This window comes from Anopheles cruzii, chromosome 2, assembly GCF_943734635.1.
Source record: "Anopheles cruzii chromosome 2, idAnoCruzAS_RS32_06, whole genome shotgun sequence".
Taxonomy (NCBI): Eukaryota; Metazoa; Arthropoda; class Insecta; order Diptera; family Culicidae; genus Anopheles; species Anopheles cruzii.
The window spans coordinates 15,182,678-15,201,242 of NC_069144.1; the positions used below are offsets into that span (position 1 = coordinate 15,182,678).

Here is an 18,565-nt window from a genome sequence, read left to right on the forward strand (position 1 = left end):
CCAGCCAACCCGTTCCCGGATGCAGCGATGCTGCTGAGCGCAAGTTTTATGTTTACTGCCTGCAAACATTTATCTTTCCGTTTGCAAGTTCTTTCCGCGATAGAACGATACCCTCGCCTCGCTCGCTTCAACTCCGCCTCCGGTCTCTGTCTCGGCCCGGGGGCCGGATGTGTTAAAAACCCGGAACACTACACACATTTGGCTCCGGCGAGAAGTTGTTCTAGCGCCGGCATGCGAATTGGGGCATCGGCCCCACACCCGCCGGGATAAGAGTTCCAGGGCCAGGACCAACTACACACTATCGTGGAGCATCGTGTGCATCACCACTTTCGGGGGGCCGTCGATGCGTTCGTTGGCCGACGACCACCACCACCACCGGCGAGGCGATAATATCAAACGGCCGAAACAATTGTGTGTAGAAAACACAATCCCGCTCCTCTATGGACCTGTGGGGTGGGGTTGGCTTTGTTCTGGACACACACACACACACACAGAGGGACCACCAACCGGCCCACTGGTAAACGCATATCCGTCCGCCGGGACGACCGAGCCGAGGTTCGGTCGGCCAGAAGTTAGTTTCGGAAATAATTTGAATGTTTGATGTAAAGTTCGCCCGGTTCCGGTTCCGAGTTGCCGGAGCATCCTGTGAAGATGGTGCCCGTCGAATAATCCGGCGGCTGCGGCTGTCGGTCGGCCCGGAATCAGAATCACCACGCCCTGCAAAGGGGTCGGTGTGTGTTTTGGAGTTTATGCAACAAAAAGGGGCCCAGGAATGGCGGCATCGGCAACTCCTTGGTTCCGGTTCCGGAAACTCGATTTACATTTACGCGCAGAAGAAGTCCTGCTTTTGCGGTGCATAATCAGCGGAACTGTCGAAACGTACATCATCAGCGAGGAAGAGTGTGCAATCAACACCAAAAACACGGTTTTCAATCGGTTTGATACAACTTTCGCGGTTTACAATATTTTATTTTCAATTTGTTATCGGCTCCTACTAGCAATATGTACAATAGTTGGTTGGCTACCGCCCGGTTCCGCTTCCGTTCCCGGGGCGGTTCGCTAGCCCTCTCTGTGGTCAAGGAATTCATTTAAACTTTGCAATGCTAAAACTGGCGCACTTTAAAGACCGGAGTTCCGGAGAGCTCCCGGACAGATCCTGCACTCTATCTCTCTCTCTATATTTACACACAGCTCCGTAAAAGGCGACAATTTGTCTGCTGCCTCATTTACATATACAGCTCCCTGAATTAAATACATACTACTCAACACACACACGACCACGACGCCGCATCTCTCGATTCGTACAATGACTAGTTAACGTGTTTTGTGATGATGTGTCCGTCCGTCCGTTGTGTTTCATTTGTTTCTCTATTGGTTTTTGACTGTCACGCGACGCCGGCTGAAAGACGTTCTGGTAAAAGACGGGCAGGAATTACCCGAATAGAGACCGGTAAAAAGTCTATAGCGGTTACGCGCACACCTAACGTACTGTTGCCCCCATCGGTCCCAGACCCAGTCTTATATCACTTGCTGCCGCCCCACCGGCTGCCGCCCCAGTAGTGGCAGCTTTCTTCGCCCCGAACATCGCTCTCTCTATCTCTGTTGGCCATGCGCTTATCACAACTTCGCCTTCGGGAAGGCTTCACCAGCACCAGCAGCCGCCGCTGCGGTCGCATCTCACAGCGTTAACCTGACCGTGTTGATGAAGATGACGAACAGGATCATCCGCGACACGGCCGCCAGTCCGGCGGCAAGGCTGGTGGTGGGCATCGTGGCGCTGGCCGAGCTCCGGATCGACTTGCTGCGGGCGGCCGCACCCTCGATCACGTTCGTCCGCTCGTCCTCGAGCGGCGGCCAGTCGAGGCTGATGTCGCGCTCGGTCACAAACCGATTGACGCTGTTGTAGTTACCGTACCCCGTACCGCCGGCCGGCCCGCCGCTGCCCTGGTGGTGGTGGCCCGCCCCGTTGAAGCTACACGTCGGCATTGGGCGCCAGATTTTCGTCAGGTTCGGCGCGTAAGCATCGATACTGTCCGTACCCTGTTTGGTGATGGAAACACGAAACACGTTAGAAACTGCCGCCGTTTGGGATCAGGGAGCGAAAAGTACATTGGTAAACTCCACCATCGGGACGTGTGAGAGAGAGCGACCGAAACCTCAATATTTGCATAAAATTGATTTATAAAGTACTTTGCGCCAAGGTTTGGGCTCCGGTGGTCCGCCCGGCAAACACTTCTCGACCGGAACGAGGAGAAAAGGGTTCGACGAGATTATTGGAAGAGTTGGAAATTCATTAGTTCGTTCACCGGAGCACCACTTGACCGATAATCCGGAACTCAGTTTCGCTCTCTCTCTCTCTCTCGCTGGTGGTGGGTTGTAAAAAGGATCTATTTGATGGGATGGCCTTACCGGGATGGGAGTGTTGCGGGCGCTCCAACAGAGCGGCTTGAAGGCCCCCTTCCGGATGACGTACTGGAAGGCGTTGAAGTTGACCCGCCAGTCGTATGTGAGGAGGCGCTCCTCGAGCGTCATGCCCGCAATCTCCGGTGGCGACGCGATCCGGATCGGGTTTGCGCCGACCGCCAGCTCGTTGATGCCGACGGCGTGTAGCACCGTCGGTAGACTAGGGATCGAGTGGCACGAGGTGAGCTCCTTCTGGCGCGGGTAGTACAGGCTCAGCACCAGGCAGGTCTCGTCGCGCGACGTGTACCCCCCGAGGGCGATCGTCTTGCGGCCGGTGCTGTCGTACGTACACTCGGCGATCAGCCGATCGCCGGGCAGCGCCTTCACCGGGCTGTGCAGCCGGCGGAACTCCTGGTAGTTCGCGTCCACGTTCGTGTCGTGCGCCACGGGCGTCAGCTCCTCGCGCTGCCGGACCTGCCGCAGGCGGATCTGCTTGCCCATGTGGTTCGTTTGCATCATCACGGCGAAGATGTTGATGCCGGGGCGCGGAAACGCGCGCTGCGTGCACTCCTCGATACAGTGGCCCTCGGACAGGACCCGATCCTGCCCGGGTGGGATGATGTGGCGCCAGTTTGGCTGGATCCCCACCGAGAGGACGCCCGCATCGTGTTTGCGTAGCGTCGTCGTGTAGTACAGCCGCAGGCCCGAGTTGTCGACCCGTGGCGTCAGGTCGACCGAGTTGCTCTGGAACCCGGTGTAGTGCGTTTCCATCATGTAGAACCGGGCCTGGTACGAGTCGAGCGGGTAGCCGGCCTCCAGCGGAAACGTAAAGCCCTGCGAGGGAGAGAGACAGCGAAGAAAACAATAAGTAACAATGTTAGGCGCGGACGTTCCGACGATGAATTCCAATTCCTTCAGCACCAGCACAGCATGACGCGCTGTCGTAACCACCAAATTTTATTCACGTCATGTCCCCGAAGACACACCGGGCGTGCCTTCTTCGCGCCCTCCAACAAAACAATCATAATTCTCTTGCGCCGGTGGATCGGCGCGATTATTTATGTGAAAAGGGACGCCCGTGTCCAGCCAGTAATCTCTCGCGTCGCGATCGTCACGTCGAGCTTTTCGGAGGAACCCATTATCTGGACGGAATCTTTGGGGTGCCGTTGGTGGAATTCGTAATCATTGGCCGTTGATGGACTTACCTCTGAGCCGCGGGACCAAGCGGCCACGATCGAGTTGCACGCCAGGAGCTCCTTTTCGGCCTGCACGCACGAACGGCCGAACTCTCGCGACATGATCTCCAGCTCCGGGGACGATCCCTGGCACTCGTACAGCACCATGTGCTTCAGGTGTGGGATGTTCGACCGTGACTCGATCAGCGGCTCGTACTGTACGGAAGGGAAGGAAACGGACATAGTTAGAAAGGGGAGTTAGATGATGGTCCAGAAAGTCGGAACTTACCCGAATCATGTGCTGCTTGCGGACGAACTGATCCAGCTTGAACATCGTGCACCAGCGCAGGCTGTCGTCGGTCTGCGGTATCGGGACGTCCTTGTTGCGCAGCTCGAGCGTCCGGGTGCGCGAGTCCAGCTCGATCGGGACCTGGTTGACGCGCTGCGTCAGGAAGATCGGCACCGAGTCCTTGAACGCGTCCGCCGGGTCCGGCAGCGTACCGATACCTTGGGCCCCATTCTTCGGATCCCGGGCGTGGTACATGTAGATGATGCGTATCGTGTCGTTCTGTGGAAGGAACAGAGCGCCAGAGGGGGGGACATTATCAATCTGCGTGTCAATCGATGGCGGCTGTGACTGACAAGTTCATCAAAATGCTCCGGAGCTCCAGGGATCCCATCGCTTCAATTATCGACTTCAATTCGTATGCAGATTTATTTAAATCCTCCCGCTCGGGGCTCGCGGTCGGAAGTCCGGCCAATGGACCGTGCACAAGAGAACCCAAACACTCCGCCAGCACTTAATCGCCGACACAGTCCGAGAGCTCCCCCGAGCTCGTCGACAATACTTTCAGTGGCCATCGCAACCTGGCGGGATTTTCACAGATTTCCAACCCCCCGCCGGAAAAGGGACCACAAGGAGGTATATCCGCAGGGCTAGTTAGTGATCTGCGGGGTGGAAGTAGTTCGGTGATACTCTCCGTTCGCCCAGGTCCAGACTCGCTCCCTCGGGGCGGTAGGAATTGCAGATTTCAAAATTTATCTAACTCCCAACAGTAAACCACAGCACAGCCAGCGCCAGCGTAATGGCCAGAAGCGCTACGGCCAACGCCGGTTGGTGGTAGGTGCATCCATCACTGCCAGCCGAAAAACGGTTCCGCCACTCCGCCACCGCCTCGTCCGAAAATCCGGGTGCATCCGGAACCCGGCGTGGCCCTCTTCTCCGCGGCACGGTGGCGCTGTAAGCGTTTTATAATTTGAATTTGCATTCATAACAGTGCGCAATTTTTGCGCTATTTGCATAAATTCATCATCGTCGGCCGAAGCGCGCCACCAAACGGCGGCGGCGGCGGCGGCGGCGGCGGCGGCGGCGGCGGTGTCCACCACCGCCGGGAGGAACGTCCATTCATTTCCATTTCTGAACTCGACCCGCGCACGGCATGGAGAGAAAAATGATGAACTTAATGTGATACACTCTCTCTGGCCACGTCCCTGGCCTGGCGGCGTAGACTCTGGCGCGTCGGAGTCCGGTGCTTGTCTTGAACTTCACGATTGCACGATGCCTTGCGCGTTGTTTTCTTGCTGGCCGCGTGTTTGCTCTTCTTTGGCCCTCGTCGTCGTCATCGTCGTTGAAGACGCTTTCTTCATCAAGTGGTCTCCGGGAATCTCGGGTAGTTTCAAGTGGAGAGATGGATGCAATAATTTATGTCGAGCGGCTCGTAGCGTTCCGTGCGTTATTTTTTGATGCTCTTGCTCTCTAAAGCCTTGCTGGCCAGGGTTTTCGGTGGATTTCCGCAAACACAAAAACTGGCCACAACAACAACGTTTCGTTTAATCCGAATTTCAACTCCGGTGTGTCAATGCGTCGCAACCCCCCAAGATCCAAAGGCCGTTCGGCCGACACTTACCGTAATCGGCACATCCTGCGCCGTATCGCACGTATCGAGCTTCCGGCGGAAGCGCAGCACCGTGTGGGTTGCGTTCTCGTAGCCGAGCAGCAGAATGTAGTCCTGCGACGGATCCACGTGCGGTTCGCCGTTGCTGTTCATTTTGAAGTGCCGGTCCTAAAACGAAACGAAACGAGAATGGAGCGATTAACAATCTGGGAATGTACGATGTACGGCGCGCGCAAGCCGACTTCGGCTTAATAAACTCCGGCCGGTCGAATAAATTAACCCATCATCCGTTGTTCCGTTCGGAGCCGGAGAAGTTCGGAGAGTTTGGTGCATAAATTATGAAAATCAACCCCGCCTCGGGGCCAAGAGAAGGTAAGTGTGTCCGGTCCGGTGTGACGGTCCGTAAACAGGTGGTCAGAGTTTTGCAAAAAAACAAAAATCCGGGGTGCTAATTGTTTCACACCAACGACTCACGACTCACGCCGAAGGATGGCCAGCGAAAGGAGTCGTACAATTTACACTCCCGTTTATAGGATCTCTAGGTGGCCCGAACACAGGTTTAGGGGGGTCGTGGACGCTAATGTTTTGGTCCAGCCCGGGGTACCGGTTTGCAACGGTGGGAACGGTGCCGCGGTGTGCCAATAAGTCAATAGGTGCGAATTGGCTGGCTCCGTGAGGGGAAGTGTGAATCGTGCACGGAACGAGAGCACGGAACCGTGTGGACATTCGTGTGTCAAGTGTTGGTTCCGTTCATAATCCCGCGTTGAGCGCCGTTACACACGCCATCGTTGGCACCTGCCCCAACCAAAAAACACGGTCCCGCAGCCGCGTTAAGCCCCGTACGACACCTCTCGGGGAACCAAGGGGGAATTCAAGCCAAGAGCAGCAGCTCTAATCCCGCCGCGCGATGAGTCAAAGCGCCATCGCACACACACACGAGCTAGCCGCCAAACATCGCAAGGATTAAAAAGTAATTAACTTGGAGACGGCGATGGCGACGACGGCGACGCCTTCGAGCAACATTCCTTCAGCAGAGTCCGGAGATTCGAGACCGGATCGAGGACAAAACACCCTAGACGAGATCAGGCAGAATGCGACCGACGACTTCTACACCGAACCGGACCAAATAGACTTCGGGGAAAAAACAAAACAAACTAAATCCCAAACGCGACCTAACCGCCGCATTGTTGAGTTGGCCCCAGCCAGCCAGCCAGCCCCGAGAGGGTCGCGCAAGATGTCGAGATAACATAAAACATTCTTCTCTCATGTTGCCGCGTCCGGGGGCACCTCACCGCACGTCGCAGTCCCGCCGTCACACCTCCGGAAGTGTCCTCGGCCGCGGCTTCTTCGAAGAAAAATGAAAACCACAAACCGGTGTGTCGCCTTCGGACGCGCACGGACACACAACTGTCAAAGAAAGACCACAGAGACCAGGACGACGACGACGACGCCGACGTGTGACTAATTTTAAACAGCACCAACCTCTGTGGTGGTGGCGCGGACTGGAGACAAGATTAATTGGGCCTGCGCGAATGTAGGCTAATTCCGGGACCCTGGTCGGAGAGAGCCCGGGGGACCGAGCCGGACCCTACATCAAGTGGTGGCGGTGGCGCGAAACCCAAATAAATCCCCGACGACGATGCCGGACGATGACAGAGCGACCGTTGGGACTTTTTTTTTGATTAATTGAACGTACGATTATCGAGGCCGGTCGGCCGGATGTCGGAAGACGGCCGCCGCCGCCGGCCTCAAAGATGCTGTTTCACTGGAGTTAACTGTTTTTGCGCGGCCACGGCTTCCTCTTGCGCGAGAGAGTGGCCGCGGCCGCGACTTCGATAATTACAAGGTGCGCCAAGGTGATTGCGACGCGACCTCAAAGAGCGCCGAGACCCACGGCTTCTAACACGTGTGTGTGTGGATGGGACCTCTGGGACCTAACCCTCCATCATCATCATCGTTCTTCGGTCGTGGTAAGTGAAAGTTCGCAAATTGTGCCACACCAACACACACACATACGCGACGGTGAGAAGGCACAAAAAATTAATTCAACTTTTGATTATGGAGGCTCGGTTCCCTCGGGTTGACCTGGGTCCGGGGGTCTTTAATGTGTGACCCAGAAAGAAGGTAAAATTGAATCCCCAGCGGCCCCCAGAAGGCTCCGTCTCCGAATCAATCTTTCCTCGGCCGACGAGTCTTTTACGAGAGCCCCCGGGGGGGGACGCACGCACGGGTCTAAGTCTCTTTTTCCGCCCGCTTTACTTCCGGATTTTCGTGGGGACCGTGCACTATCCGTCGTTAGGTCGCCACAGGCCAATAAAACTCCAGCCAACCGGTCCGGAGGGTCCGGCGCCGAAAAACACGAACTACCCGGAACCGATTTGAGGACCCGGTCCCCAAAGCGACCCAACGCAACAATCGCCATTGATTGAAATCAATTTCCGTTCGAGTTCGTGAATCTGGGTTTTCCAACGTTCCAAGACGTTGTTTTCCGTTCCGTTTGACGATCGCCAAGAGACCACCGATGGACTGTGGGTTGAGATGAGATGATGGACGACGACGGACCGACCGGCCGGCCGGACGGATTTGATTGAAAACTATCGGTGTCAAGTGATTCGCCCGGCTCCCCTCCAAAAATGTGTCCAGTCACCGCGTCCGCGGAAACTTCCGCACTCCCAGGCCAGATCGGGAAACCCGGACGGCAACATTTCGCTCGCTCTGCTCTAAAAGTGACGGAGAACAGAGATTCGGAGAGGGTCGTCCGGCCGCTAGGCGGCGCTACCGGCGATTTGTAGCTACTAATATTTACTCTAATGATGGCGGCGATGAGGCGATCAATCATTTTAAATTTAGACCCCGCGGTGTCGCGCGCACTCCACGGTCGCTAATGCTGCCTCTCAGGTCCTATGCGCGCGTGTGTGTGTGTGTGTGTGTATGCTACGAGGTTACGCTCCGGAATGTGGCCTTCGGAGTGGAGTCCGTGGAGAGTTCACGTTTGGAATTCCATCGAAAGGACACGGAATGGCGGGACAAGAAAAAAGGAGACACACTCGAAGGCCCCAGGATTCCGTCCTTCGGCTTCGCTTATCGTAATGACGGTGAGTTAATTGAGCGTAAATCTTGAACATCCCAAAAAACTTTAGCGACGCCGCCGCCACCGCCGGGAATCTTCGGTGAGTCATCAAAGGCGGAATCCACAGCAGACGATCCCGGTCACTATCAGCCGCCGATGTTCTCACGCGCGCCGTGTGCCCCGACGGCAGCACCCTCCGATATCAACCCGATCACCCCGTTCTTCTGGCGTCTTCTCTTCGCGCCGTTCGATTTGTCGGACAATTCGTAGCCCTCCCCCGTTCGCTTCTCGGAAGCCGTTGAGAGTGGAGAAGCTGTCCGGGACTGAAAATATTTCAATTTAATGTTTTGTGGGTTTACGGAAATTCAGATCATTCGTAACTTCTTCCCCTTCCTGACCGTGACCGTGCTGGGGGACAATAAAAGTTTTTTTTTCTGTTGGTTCCGTTCGGGGTGAGGAAGAATAAAACATAAACCAATGGCCCCGTGTGGGTTGTTAGCATGCCCCAGTGGACGGTGTGCACGTTGAAGGGTCCTCTCCCCGCACACTCGGAATGTTCCCGGCGCAGAGAGGGAGGGAGCAGATAATGCTCCATCGAGACCCACAGAGCGGACCAAGACATTCCGATGAGAAACTTCCAAAGTCCGGAGGTTCCTCTTGACCCACACACACACACACATGCTGTAGGTGCTACCGGGAGGAGTGACCGGGGTGTGCTGAGGGCAAAAAGTAATGTTAATTAAAAGCAATTATTCTTTCCCTCGTCAAACGGTCGTCGGGCCCTTTGCGTTCGGTGCGTCGTCATCGTCTTCGTGGTCTTGGTTTTCTGCCGTGCGCCGGGAATTCAGAAGCCCATCTGAAGCACAACACGAGAGACAACAGAGCGCACGGCACACTGGAATCGAGGTTTACGGGCTCGCCCTTCGGTTCCCAGCCCCACAGTGAGGAGAGCCCATAAACCGAGGTGGTTTAATGGCGATCTTGAGAAGTGCAGCACACGCAGTCGGTTCGCTTCGGACCCCGTTTTCACGGAACGCGGGTTGGTTGCACTGGGCTGCAGGTGAGCAAAATTGAATTAAAGTCAAAACAGTTTCTAGCAAAAGTCGGCCATCGACTGCGCTGGAGCGTTTTGGTCCCGTTAGGCCACAAAAACTTCGACCGCTCCCCGGCTGTGTCTTTCCGGTCGCTTGTGGAGGACCTGGCGCCAGAGTCAGTCAGCCGTCTGGAGCGTATGGACTAATTAATAAAAATTAATCCACAACGTGTGTCTGGCGGCGTCGGATTTGCACGGTTGCCCCCGCCGCCAGCAGAATCTGGGCTAATGCCGCCGGGTGGGCCAATTACCTCTACCCAGAACAGACTCGAGGAGTCTGACGGTCCTTCTTCAGAAGCTGCTTCAGAACCTCCGAAAACTTCGATCCGTACGTCGGGGCAGCCGGGAACCGAACATAAAGCAAGACACACGTACGACGACGCGCAGAGTTCGGCGCCGGTATCATCGCCCGGTCGTCATCATCATTATAGAATGGATATTATGCTGCCTTCAATTGCTGATGGTGGTGCGCACTTGGGACCATCGTAGCCGCCATCTGGCGAGCAGAGGGTTTGCTCTTCAGCCCGGCCACAGGATACCGTTTCTCAGCTGTAACGACGCAAGGTTATGATTATTATGACTTGGAGAACCGCGTGGAGGAGCACACCCCAGAACCAAATGAGGAATCATAATGCAGCCCCGCGTCTGGTCTTACATCTTACATTTTTTTCGGGTCTCCTCTCTCTCGGACCTTTCATTCCCCGACCGGTTTTGGGCCACGGTATTTTTCTTGCTTAACTTCATCCTTCTCGCGTGTAATGACGCCGATGCTGGCGACGACGCCGGCGACGATGGAAAAGTTTTCCCACTTAAGACCACAGGACAGCGCATCCTCGCGCGCTCAGACAAATATGACGCCAAATTATTATTACTCCACCAGCAGCAGCAGCAGCAGCAGTTTGTTTGTCGTCGTTCGGGCGGACTTAGATCAGGGCGCCGTGATTACATCCCTTGGCCGGAGCAAAATATGTTTGCCACAATAAAAGTCCTCCTGAATTGGGCGACCCCCACCCCGGACTGGCTGCTACGCGGGGCGAGATGTGTTTTGATGTTGCCCAACGGACCATGCGCCGGGGTCTGATGAAACATCTAGATGAAAATCCAGTGACTTCTCCGGGATTGGCTACTACGATCTATTTTAGGGACCAACCATCTGTCAAACGGTGGATGGGTGATGCACCGCGTCAGCACTTACTGTTGCCATCGAAGTGACCTGCGCCTTCTTAGTCGGGGAAGAGAAAAACACTAAAGCCCCGAGCTGCAGGCCGTTGGTGTGTGTTTTGGGTGCAATCGTAAACAGATGGAACCGGATGCAGTCCGGACCGGAGTGAATGGCCGGGTCATAAACCAAATTCTGAAGCCACCGGACATCGTGTAGACTCGAAGCACGCGGACCCGGTTCTCTGCAGGAGAAGCACACCCTTGGTACCCGAAACGCTACGGGGTGCGCGCGCGTAAGGTAAACTTCCGACTGGCTTCAGATACCTTGACCCCGTCTTTCCTATTCTTTCTAACTCTCTCTCGTTCTCTCTCCCTCTCTCTCTCTGTCTTTCTTCGCGCCCAACGATGGAAACTCGTTGGCGAAGTAATTTCTATTCAAAATGACTTCAAAAATTAAATTCCATCATTTTCTCGGCTTTCCTCGGAGCTCTCGGCGACGAGAGCGCGACCTAAACCTCGTCGGGAATCGTCGTCTTGCCTCAAAAACATTGACACTGCCTGGCGGGCGTCCAGGAGTAGCCGCGCGCTGGGCGCTGGTAAATGTTGCATCGATGGAAAGGTCGCCGAAAGGACCTCCCACAGACACAGAGTAGGTGTGTCCGGGGCTCCTTCACAACTCGAACTCAATCTAAATGCTAATGCGTCCTCCGCCGTCCTGTGTAATGGATACGGGGATGCGAAAGGATGCGCCCGGCTCACGGACGCAACTTTCAGGCGAGGCTCCAGAACAGACCAATACCTAACCAAACCTTCGCGCGGCGTGCTTTCGGACAGGTGCAATATGTTCGCAAGTTTTCTGGGTCATTTGAAGTACCTTCATTAGCAGAGGCAGCAGCAGCCGTACGGGGATGCTGGACCGGTGGTCCCGGGGCGATAGTTTAAGACACTGGTTCGCTGACTCCGGAAGTGCTACCGAAAAAGGTTGCCCCAAATGCTTCGCTGATTGAGTTGTTGCCAACCCAGAGCCGGTGGGTCGCCGGAACCGGCGGGGGCCCTAATGTGGACTTAAATGGGAACGTTTATGGGCCCAACTCGGCGGTCCTCGGTTGGCCTTTAGTACACTCCGAGGCCGAGGCGCTTTTGTGTGATCGACCGGGCGCCGTGTGCCCAAAAATGGGGCCACTCTTCCACATGAGTGGCCACACCGGACAAACCGGGACGTGGATTAATGGCGCCCAGAGATGCCCGGCTCCTCTCTCTCTCTCTCGAAGGAAGGTCCCCGACCCAACTGTTAGGGGTCTTCTTTTGCACTTTTTGTTTGCTGTCTCCTTCTCTCACGCTGTCTACAGTTCCTGGTCAAATAAATCATTCAAATTAGTGGCAGGGCCATAATTTCGGAATTGGAATGGTTTGTGTTGTGTGCTAGGGGGATATAAAAATCGCCCAAAAACGAGAGAAAAGTGTACGCAAAACGCAGCCAGGGAGTGCAATAAAAGATCTCCGTTGACTCCCGCGTCCCGGAACTCCGTGATCCGTAAACTGCCGGTGGTACCTGGTGGTGGAATTTCCGAAGAACTCGCACAAGACAAGATCAGTGATCAGGGCGGGCCGAGGGTAGAAGAGACCCCGCACTGCACACACAGCCACACACAAATTCGTAGCCTAAAGAGTCGTTCCTCCTACCAATTAATGTTAGGAGCTGCCCCTTTTTCTGGTCTCCTTGAGCGCTCACCTTCGTGTTGGAACTTTGTCCGTTCCCTGGGCCAGGCCTGGGTCTTCTTCTCGCTCTCTGTGCCAACGATTATTATTTTGCTAAACTTTTTCGGGGCGCTCTTTTTTTCTACGCTCGGTTTGCCAAATCAACCCCGCAAGAAGCCCGCCCACCACAACCGGGACGCGCCCGGCTCCGGTGGTCTTCGTTTCCTTCGCCGGAAGTCGCAGCCGTCCCGGAGAAAAAGGTAGGCTCTCTCGGGCTGGCTGGGCTGGCCAGCCCGAGTTGGCAAAGCAAATCATAAATCTCTATCATTGTGAAATGAGTATTCTTTTCGAAATGTTTTGCAGCCAACCGTCCTTCAGCACCGCGCCCGTCCGCCCGCCCGGCCCAGTCGGCCACTTCGTGACGGTTATGCGTTTATATGCTTTGTGTGTGCGAAAATGGGCTGAATGGTGAGGAATTTTTATGCTCTCGAGGGGGCGTTTTAACATGTTTTGCGTTCCTCTCGTCTGCAACAGGCAGACAGCTAACTTAAAGTGCGGTTATCGTTTTCTTCATTTCCATTTTTTATTTCTGCAAGTTCCGTGCAACGTGTCTAATGTCTGCGAACCTGGAGCGGAGTCTCCAGGATGATTCCAGAAACGCAAAACCATTAGAAGGCGAGACACCACGTTCCGGGAGTTCCTCCTCCGGGATGCGGAAAATGGTTCGCATCGTCCGAAAGGAAGTCGCATTTTCAGACACAGAGAGAGAACAGAAATGGCGCACCCACGGGCACACCACGTCCATCCAATGAAATTGTCCAATATCTGGCGTCAATCTCCTTGCAAGCGTCAATTTCCCTGAGGAAGTGGACAAAGACCACACACAACTCGGCACAAGCACACAGCGTCTAATGGGCGTGTGTGTGTGTGCCCGGGGACAATCATGAAGTTGTCCGCCGTCAAGAGTGGCATCCCATGGCGGTATTTTTCTGGAGTCACCAACAGGACCCGCTGTTCCGGGAAAGCTTCATCCTTTGGGCCGGCCCCCGGAGCGATGTTATGGTATGGTGTCTCTCGAATTTGCATATTACATTTATCAGTCTGAGCACCAAGGCACACATAATAGCGGGCACTCTGGGCTAGATTTAGACCTTAACCGAAACAACCGATCTGCCTCTCGACAGGCGTACGCAACCGGCCACCAGCCGGAACAGGAAGCGGAGAGAGACCTGGGAAAATTCATATTTTTTCGCCCGCTTTTTTGCGTGCGGCCCCAAACTACGCCCGTTCCGGGGCGCATCTGCTGGAGAGAAGAACGTTTTGCAGAAGATAAACTGGTTCCAACACAGAAACACACACACACCACAAGAAGAGCCGTGTGCTTGCGGTTGACCACACCAACCCCGTTGCCGGGTGCCCCGAAGTAGCAGCACCTGAGCCGCATCCGGAGAGCCGGATTGTGTGCTAAAGATTTGTTTATCCAGCCGAGCCAGCCAACCGAGCCCCAGAAACGATGTCGTTGGGACGGATATTAAATTGTTTTAAAACGTGTAAAGCAGGTGTCGTTCCGTTGCACCCCCGCCAGCAGGGCCGAGGGACCGATGGGAAGCGGAAGAAGGGCCGCTGCAGCATCGAATCGGAAACGGTTATGTGCGCTGCACTTGTGTTGGGAGTCCCATTTTCTTTTCGCTGGCACAGGATACTACTGTGGCCGAAAAGTAGCGGAAAGTAACAGTTTTGTATGACTGTGTTGGTGTTGTGCATCATGAGTTCCTTCCAACTGGACCACTAGACACCTATTAGCTTATTTCTGGACTCCTAATAGTTGTGATAGGAGCCGAAACTAAGAATCTGTTGAAGGGTATTCCAAAAAAGAACATATCGAATTGTTTCGAAAATGTGAACAAATATAAAAGAATATAGGAAGAGAGTTTTCGAGCAAGAAGCCATTTCCCGATATATTTTGCCCACGGTAGTAATACGATTGTTACGAAGATTCGGTCGGTCTCAGGAAGCCCGGGCTAGAGCGGAGGTATCCATCAAATCCGTTGACTGGGCTGGGCCGCCTGGAAGCCCCGGGCCCCTGGAATTGACTGGAAGACGAAAGCTCCCGGGTCCCGGATTGCCCAACCAGCGAGCCAAGATCGGTGGACGTGTAGCGGCAGCAATCTGCTTTCTCTCGCTCATCCTTTGCCCGGGACCCGGAACCGTTTGCCTGGCATGGCACGATGCATGTAACTCTGGAAACACTCTGGGGCCGGGTGTGCAGTGGCCGTGGTCGTGGGGTGGCGGGTTTGCAACTCGCTAGTTGGCAGTTGGCAGAAGTTGGCCAGAAAATAAATGGCGCCACATCCTTTTTGCCCCTGCTTTCGGACGGTGGATAAAAACTTGAAGGATTACCAGCATTGCACCGTGCCACAGAGCGAGCGGTAGCCAGAGACCAGCTGGGTCCACCAATCGTCCCGGCGGAATCGCCGTTCAGCTCTCTGCCACTCCGAGAGTCTGGAGTGCAGATTGGAGCATATTAATCAAGCGTCTCGGCAGCGTGCGAGAGAGAGAGAGTTGGATGTAAATTGGGGAACTGCTGCTGGCAAGTGTGCGCTTGGGTTGACCGGCCCGGCGATCCCGGCGGGGTTTGTGGCCGAAAAAACGATGCCCGGTTGTTGGCACGCGGCGGCCTCCGGTGCGCAAATCAAAACAAATTGATTTTAATCAACTCAACTGATACTCCCTTCAGCTTCAATTACACAGTCATAATTTACGCATGGCCCAGAAAGCCCCAACCCCAGTCGGCCGAAAACTGTGCTCGGTTCATCCCATCATCCGGCCGTGGAGTCGCAACGCAACAGCCCAGAAAACTGAAGAGCCAGCCAGAAGTAGCCGAAGAAGACGAAGAGCGTGACCGTTTTCGAAACCGTCCCGTCGACGTCCGTCTAATATGATATCATTTTTATGTCCCTCGGATCCGGACCACTCGCTCCGGGAAGCTCGCCGGAGACCGGCAACCGACCAAAAAAAAAAAAAAAAGGCGGGTAACTAGAACATGGCCTCCGCGCCTAGTTACACAACAAAGGGGGGTTTGCTCGGCTCTCGGTTATTGTTTCGCTTCGTTCCTCTTCCCCATTTTCGATTTCGAAACCCGTGTCCGCGCGGTCGCGTCTCTCGCGCGGTCGGGGGTCCAAGAAATGGTCCCTGCGCCCCAGCCACTAGCCAAATGATTGCCACCAATCAAGATAGTTTATCTATCGTCGGTTAAGGTTCCGAAGCCGAAGGTTCGCGCCAACCCAAACCAACCCGTCCCGACGGAACGATGCGCGAAGATGCCAGATTCCGTTCCGTTCCGTTCCGTTGTGTCCAAATTGATTCCAATCACCGAACCCAACCGAACGGAGCAGGAGGAGGCCCCAAAACGGCGGCCCCCCCAGAAAAAGAACAATATCAATTGTAAGCCATCTCTCGGCCCCGGTCCAGGGCACAAGATGGCGGCGTCGGGACGGGCTTCCCGTTCAAGTTCCCAACCTCTAAATCATCACACTAACAAGCTACGCATACACACAAACACGTACCCCAAAAAGCTGGGGCTTCGTTTGGCTTCTTCGGCCAGGCAGGTGCCGATCCCCGGGTTCGCGGGTAATTTATGCAACAGTTTTTCGGCAACTTGCTCGGTGGCGTGTGCGTGTGGAAAAGCGTGGACTCGGGTTTTCCACGCCCCGAAAATGGGGCGCTTCCCAGGAAGCAGCGTTCCTGAGGGAAGCCATTTTGCGCCAGAAGCGAAACGGCGTGGTGTGGCGTGCCTATGTAAATACCCCGCCCCGCTCGCTGGACGACGGCTGGACTTCTGGCCACACGGAAGACAAATGTTCCCTGCGGTGACCACAGCGACACACGGACAAGGCACGGATCGAAAACAAACGCCTAATTGTATGATTTATACCATTCCATAAGGAGCGCCCGCACAACCAGCGCGTCGACTTGCCGCGTCATTAAATTCCGGCCACGGTGGCCAACCAAAAAAAAAAGGCGGACCGAACGGGTTGTTGGTGCTAATTCATGTCGCGAAACACATTCATTCGCCGAACACACAGAGTTCGGTTGTTGTTTCCCCACGGACCGGTCTTCGGATGCACTTTTTTGTCCATAACTTTTGGCCCGAGCCTGTGGCCGTCGCGCCCACTAATTATGAATCCGCCGACTCCGGGAGTTGGGCCACGCCACGCCACGATGCTTATCGCGATGAAGATGAAGCGGGCGCGCGGGTTGAGCAAAAACCGGCCCCCGGAGGACTCGGGCGCGCCGTTTTCTTTTTGGGTCATCGCGCGGTGCGCATATTTGCTTATCGCTGACCCCAGATCAGTCCGGAGCCGGAATCGTCCGGATCGCCTTCGCCCCCCGGGCGCACCGGGGACCGACCCGGAACCGAACAGATCTGCCCAGCATCCCGGCCGAAGTGCTGGCTGCCGTCCCCATTCCGTTCCGGGCCGCTAAGAAACCGCGTGGGGTGGTGGCGGGCGCGAAAGAAAAGCGGGAAATTTATCACCACTCATTAATAACATTAATTAAATTATAAACAGAGAGTCACCGAACCAAATGTCCCGAGACCGGGGCCCGAGACAGGCTTCTTGTGGGTCACCAGTGTGTGTGTGTGTGTGTGCTCATAATAGAATCATAATTTTGTTTTTTTTTTGTTACGAGCACGTTCATTATCGCAGTATATCGAGAGCCGCGCCCCGGGACGGGGAAAATCAAATAAAATCTGGACCCGAGGGACATGACCCTTTCGGAAAACCCTTTGCTCTCGTTTGGTAGTTGTTGTTTTTGCCCGAGTTGGCCCTCGTTTTCGCGATCGTGCAGCAGATAAACCGCAACCCAGAACCGTTGTCCCCGGGGCCGGTGGATCCGAAACTCCTTTCGGAGGATTATCATGATGTCCAAATGTTTGTTTGTCTGTCGCTCTGGGCTCTGGCGATTAAACTGATATCATTATTCGTGGTGCGCCTCTTTTTTTGTGGCATCCGCCACAGTTCCACCTTCATCGGGATCGGATAAACAGCGGATCATTTTTGTGATTTATGCGTTCAGAACCCCCCGAAAAATGAGCACAGACAGAGCTGATCATGCTGATCTCGTCACCAAAGGCCCGTCGTCGTCGTGATCGGAGCAGGGGAACAGTTAACTCCAACGCAGAAAGCGAACACAATAAATGCAGAGGAGGGCATAATCGCGCCCGAAATGACGCGCTACGACGACAGCTCCAGCCTGCCGAAACCACCCGTGAACAAATATTGATCTTGTCCAGCGATCGGCGACGAAAGACAGCAGATTAAGAGGCGGAGGCGAGTCGAAGACAAAGCCGAAAAACCTGACGTCCCGTGGGCGGCCGAATCATGTTTTCAATCGAGTAAATCATGACGCGCGCGCGATCCGTGCGACTTACCTGGAAGTGAACCTGGCCATTATCGACCCACCCGATGACGATGTCGGCGCCGTAGATGGTGCCATCGGTGGAGAAGCCGAGCCCGACGTAGCCCTGGGTGCGGGCCTGCACCTCGAACGTGATGTCCTGTCCGGTGATGCTCCACAGCAGCCGATAGTTTTCGTCCAGATCGACCGCGTGGTCCCAGTGGGCAGCGGACGCCCCGGCGGCCACCGCAAGGACGGCGATCACTGTCGCCAGCGCCGCCGCCGCCGGCGAGAACACTTTGGTTGAACACATTTCGCTGCTAAGTTTTCGCTTCTTCACAATTCTTCTTCCACAGCTTCGCACAGAATGGACAATTTGTATTTTCACTTTCTCTCTCGAGTGGCTCTCGGATCGGATCGGATCACCACATTCTGCTCCGGTGCACCGCGAAGCCAACACCGAACGGCACTACAATCTGTGGAGAGAGAGAGAGAAAGGGAACGAGATGGAAATAAATAAGCATTCTTCATGAGTAATGAGGCTGCGAATCTGCGTGGCAAAAAAAAAGTTCCTTAAAAGCCGATCACCGCGTAAACATTCGCCCGCAAAACCGGATACCGGCTCCCGGATCGGGGGTCTGCCCTAAGGGTCCTGTGTTTTATGGACATT

General features: G+C 55.0%; 1 protein-coding gene across 1 annotated transcript; it reads right to left on the reverse strand.

The window, feature by feature from the left end:
- Positions 1 to 991: 991 nt before the first annotated feature.
- On the reverse strand, positions 992 to 18,221 carry LOC128277537 (MOXD1 homolog 2-like). The gene is made up of 6 exons (XM_053016010.1): positions 17,930 to 18,221; positions 5,486 to 5,641; positions 3,868 to 4,146; positions 3,609 to 3,794; positions 2,410 to 3,237; positions 992 to 2,040 (listed from the first exon to the last, which is right to left on the reverse strand). Exons 1-6 carry the CDS (start codon positions 18,206 to 18,208, stop codon positions 1,678 to 1,680), a joined length of 2,091 nt encoding a protein of 696 aa, XP_052871970.1. The 5' UTR covers positions 18,209 to 18,221; the 3' UTR covers positions 992 to 1,677.
- Positions 18,222 to 18,565: the final 344 nt, after the last annotated feature.